Source organism: Epinephelus moara, chromosome 16, assembly GCF_006386435.1.
Source record: "Epinephelus moara isolate mb chromosome 16, YSFRI_EMoa_1.0, whole genome shotgun sequence".
Lineage (NCBI taxonomy): Eukaryota > Metazoa > Chordata > Actinopteri > Perciformes > Serranidae > Epinephelus > Epinephelus moara.
The window spans coordinates 3,671,801-3,676,305 of record NC_065521.1 but is presented as its reverse complement, the minus strand read 5'-3'; the positions used below and the strand labels follow the sequence as shown (position 1 = coordinate 3,676,305).

At 46.5% G+C, this 4,505-nt stretch overlaps 1 protein-coding gene across 1 annotated transcript; it reads left to right on the top strand.

The window, feature by feature from the left end:
* The first annotated feature begins 229 nt into the window (after positions 1–229).
* Positions 230–2,050, top strand: LOC126403545 (piggyBac transposable element-derived protein 4-like). Its single transcript, XM_050066277.1, has one exon. It carries the CDS (start codon positions 230–232, stop codon positions 2,048–2,050), a length of 1,821 nt encoding a protein of 606 aa, XP_049922234.1.
* The last annotated feature ends 2,455 nt before the right edge of the window (positions 2,051–4,505 follow it).

The window sequence follows — 4,505 nt, the reverse complement described above, 5'->3', positions numbered from 1 at the left end:
AGTATGGCAACAGCAGCGTTTGTTGCTACGAAAGAGGGGAAGGTTTGTGGGAGTTACGGCGGCAAGAGAGAAACAGCGATAGCGATAGTGAGCGGAGAAATAGTTAGAGATTTGGTGATATTTAGCGTGTTTGGAGTGTATGGTTAGTGTGTAGTGTAGTGTGTTTGGTGTATAGTGCAGTGTGTTTAGTGTGTCGTGCAGTCGTTTTTTTGTTTTGCGTGTCAAAACAATGAGGCGACTCCTGAATGTGGAGCAGGCACTGCATCTCCTCTTTGAGCGGGATGTAGCGGAGGGAAACGCGGATCCGGAGTCGGAGCCAGAGAGTGAGGACTTTGATGATGAAGGGGATGATCCATCGTTTGTGTTGGAAGAGGAGAGAGAGGAAAAGGAGCCTCCGACGAGCGCACCGAGTGGCACCCGGAGGTCCGCACAGAGGAGGGGACGGCGTAGCGCGCCCACACGGTCACGGTCTCCACTGACACAGGCGGCAGAGCCAGAGCCACGCCTCCACTCTGAGCCCTGGAAGACAGAGGAGGATGCTGACACTGCCCCAGCAGTAAGCAGGTTCCAGCCACGGAGAACACCAGGAGTCCAGGTAGAGACACTTTCTCCACACAGTCCAAAAGACCTGTTTCTGTTGTTTTTTGCCACTGACACAGTCAAGCAAATCTGCAGCAACACAAACAAAAATGCCGCAAAAAACAAGGAGTTAGGGAAAAAGTACAAATGGACTGACATAGAGACAGATGATCTGTACAAGTTTTTTGGTCTTCTTATGTACATGTCTTTGGTGTCGCTGCCAAGTCTCCAAGACTACTGGAGACAAAATCACGTTTTGTCTGTACACCTTCCAGCCAAAGTGATGACACGAGACAGGTTCAGATCCATATTTTGGAACATCCACCTCAGTGATCCTGAGGAGGATGTTCATAATGACAGACAGAAGGGAACACCAGGCCATGACAAATTGTTTAGAGTCAGGCCTCTTTATGATGATATCCTCAGTGCCTGCCAGGCTTATTACCACCCGAGGAGGGAGCTGGCAGTGGATGAAAGGATGGTGGCGACTAAGGCAAAAACTGGCATGACACAATATATGAAGGACAAGCCAACTAAATGGGGGATTAAACTTTTTGTATTGGCCGAGTCAAGCAGTGGCTACACCATCAATTTCAGCATATACACTGGCAAGGCAGTAACTGTGAGTGAACATGGGCTGTCTTATGATGTGGTCATGAAGCTTATTCAGCCATCCTGTCTTGGCACTGGATATCACGTCTACATGGACAATTTTTACACCAGTCCCAAACTATTCATGGACCTGGCCAGCATGAAATTTGGAGCGTGTGGCACCTACAGGGAGAGCAGAAAAGGATGCCCCAGAGGGAGGGAAAATGCTCTCACCAAAAGATGTGAAAGAGGATCAGTGAGATGGATCAGAGAGGGCCCACTTGTGTTTGTGAAGTGGATGGACACACGGGAGGTGTCTGTGTGCTCCACCATCCATCCTGCATTTTCAGGTGACACAGTGCGGAGAAGGGTGAAGGACAGAGATGGACGCTGGGCTGTGCGAGACTTTCCCTGTCCCACACCAATCGTGGCCTACAACCAGAGTATGGGTGGGGTTGATCTGTCAGATCAGCTCATACAGTATTACTCCACCCACAGAAAAACTGGTCACTGGTACAGGACCATGTTGCTGCACTTCTTGGACATTGCAACAACAAATGCCTTCATCTTGCACCGTGAGATGAGCAATGCCAAGCAGGTGCAGCCCATGACACATAAAGATTTCATGGTGGAGCTGGTGAGTCAGCTTTGTGGCATGGACAAGGAAGGTGTTCCTCAGAGCAGGAGAGCTGATCATGTTCCTGTGCCCATTGTCACAGCCACAGATGCAAGCCAAAAAGCCACAAAAGGCAGACAGAGGTGCAAACATTGCCTCCAGGTGGACAACAGGAGGAGTGACACACCCTGGAAGTGTCAGGCCTGTGATGTGCCCCTCTGTGTTGTGGTGGACAGGAACTGCTTTTCAGAGTGGCACAAATAAGTTGTGTGGCATCTGATTGTTTTGTAAATAGTTGTAAATAGTTGTTCAAAAAACGCCTGAGGCATTGCCTGCATTTTCATGTAAATAGTTATATATAACTTTGTTGTTTGCTAAATTTGTTCATAAGTTTTTGAGTTCACAATTTATATGTCCATTCTAAGTTACAAAAATGGTTCATTAGACATGTTTGTGGTTTTCACAGTCAAAAATCAAACTTTTTCCTACTCGGATTTTATGTTTTATGTGTGATTTTAGGTCCAGTGTGTTAATACAGTATGTCAAAATGCAAAAATAATTGTAAAGTCATACAGGTGAGGTTGTGCTGAAAAGAATGATACCAAACAAGGCAAGGTAAACAGTTTTGTAAGGTGAAATTTAAAGGTAAAATGAAAAGTAGTCAAAAACGGCCAATTATCCCCTAGACTTAAAGTAAAAGTTTTCTCAGTCGCTATTTCAGCTTGAGTAGCTTTTACCACCAACAGATGCTGATTACCACACATGTAGTCTCCTAAAATCCTGTTGAGTAGATGAACATGTTTGGAGTAGATCATTGGTGACAGAGACTTTTTTGTGCGTCTGGGCAACTTACACATATGTACACATTTTCATCTTCCTACTCCAAAAAAACCCCTATGGGGAGGGGTTTTTAAAAATTTCAAGGGGGCGCTATAGAGGCATTTTGCCCCCCCATGGGCGACGCCCCTATGAGATGCAAGAGCTCACCATTCTTGACCTATGTATCAATTTTCATGAGGATATGAGGTCGCTGAAGCCATCAAAAAGCCAAATGCATTTGATGGCGAGGGCGGCACCATAGCGGCCACACCCCTTGACATAGACAAAAGCTTTTAATAACTTTTGATCAGCATGGTCTCAGGGTGATCTATACCAAATCTGAAGTTGATTGGACAAAATCTGTAGGAGGAGTTCGTCAAAATACAAGGTATCGAAATCACAAAATTGCCACCAAAATTAAAAGCTGAAATCAAAATGGCCGACTTCCTGTTTGGATTGTACCATTGGTGTCAGAGACTTTTTTGTGCGTCTGGGCAACATACACATATGTACCAATTTTCATCTTCCTACTCCAAAAAAACCCCTATGGGGAGGGGTTTTTGAAAATTTCAAGGGGGCGCTATAGCGGCATTTTGTCCCCCCCCATGGGTGACGCCCCCATCAGATGCAAGAGCTCACCATTCTTGACCTGTGTATCAATTTTCCTGAGGATATGAGGTCGTTGAAGCCATCAAAAAGCCAGACGTATTTAGTCGCGAGGGATCGATAGTCGCCATGCCGCCATGCCGCCATGCCGCCACACGGACACCATTAGATGTAGCTTCACAGCGTTCATAAGGTAGCTTCACCAACGTGTTCTGCATGCATTAGAAGTGGAATGAAGTTGATGCTGTCAAGTTTGTGTCATCAGTACATGTTAAAGTAAAAACTGGTCACTTCCTGTTACCACCGGGTGGCGCTGTGAGTAACGTGGGATATTAACATATCTGCCCGTTCAGAGCAGAGCCATCATCATGTCCAGCAAGTTTGCAGCAGCTGAGATCAAGTATGTGGGCGTGAGGTCCGTTCGAAATTCGATGGCGAGAAAACGAAAAGTCGCCAAAGTTTGTCACGGCCTAGCGGCTACGCCCTTTGACATGCAGAAAAGCTTTTAATAACTTTTGATCAGCATGTTCCCCCGATGATCTGTACCAAATTTGAAGTCGATCGGACGAAATCCCTAGGAGGAGTTCGTTCAAACATGTCAAAAATTTAAATCAAAATGGCTGACTTCCTGTTGGGTTTACGGCATGAGTCCAAGAGGATTTTTTGTGCGCCTTGGCATGTTCTATGAGCCCACCAATTTTGATGCCTGTAGGCAAAACTCACAGGCGGGGCTTGAGGCACAAAATTTTCTAGGGGGCGCTATGTCGCCATTTGGCCCTGTCCACATAGAACACTGCCAAAATCACCAGACCAAACGTGTGTGCCAAATTGGGTGAGTTTTTGAATTTGGGAAAGGGGCGAAATTGGGGATTAAATGTTCGTAAGAATAATAATAATAAAAGCTGCAAGCAACTGTGATCGGGCCCTTGCTCCCCCATGCAACCGCGGGGGCCTGAGGCACGTGGGGGCTGTGGCGCGAAGTGAGAAGGGAGAAAAAACCTGGCAGGAGCAAAACAACGCAATGTTTTGTTCATCCACCAGGGGCACTGGGAGTGTAACTAAATGTGTGCAGGTGTGTCCAGGGGCGGACCCTCATCACACGTGAAGTTTCGAGCAAATCCGACAATGTCAATGTATAATAGGGCATTTCCTGTTTCCACAAGGGGGCGGCATGAGCAAGATTGCCTACGAGCATATAGAGCCGTTGAGGGTGGGGCTCTTATCATGTACAGAAATTTTGAAGCAGTTTGGATGAAGTATGTGGGAGAGAGAGCTGCTTCAATATGCATGGCGA

Bases quoted from the DNA above. Each gene is read 5' to 3' on its own strand.
- LOC126403545 (XM_050066277.1), top strand. From the start codon at position 230: ATGAGGCGACTCCTGAATGTGGAGCAGGCACTGCATCTCCTCTTTGAG.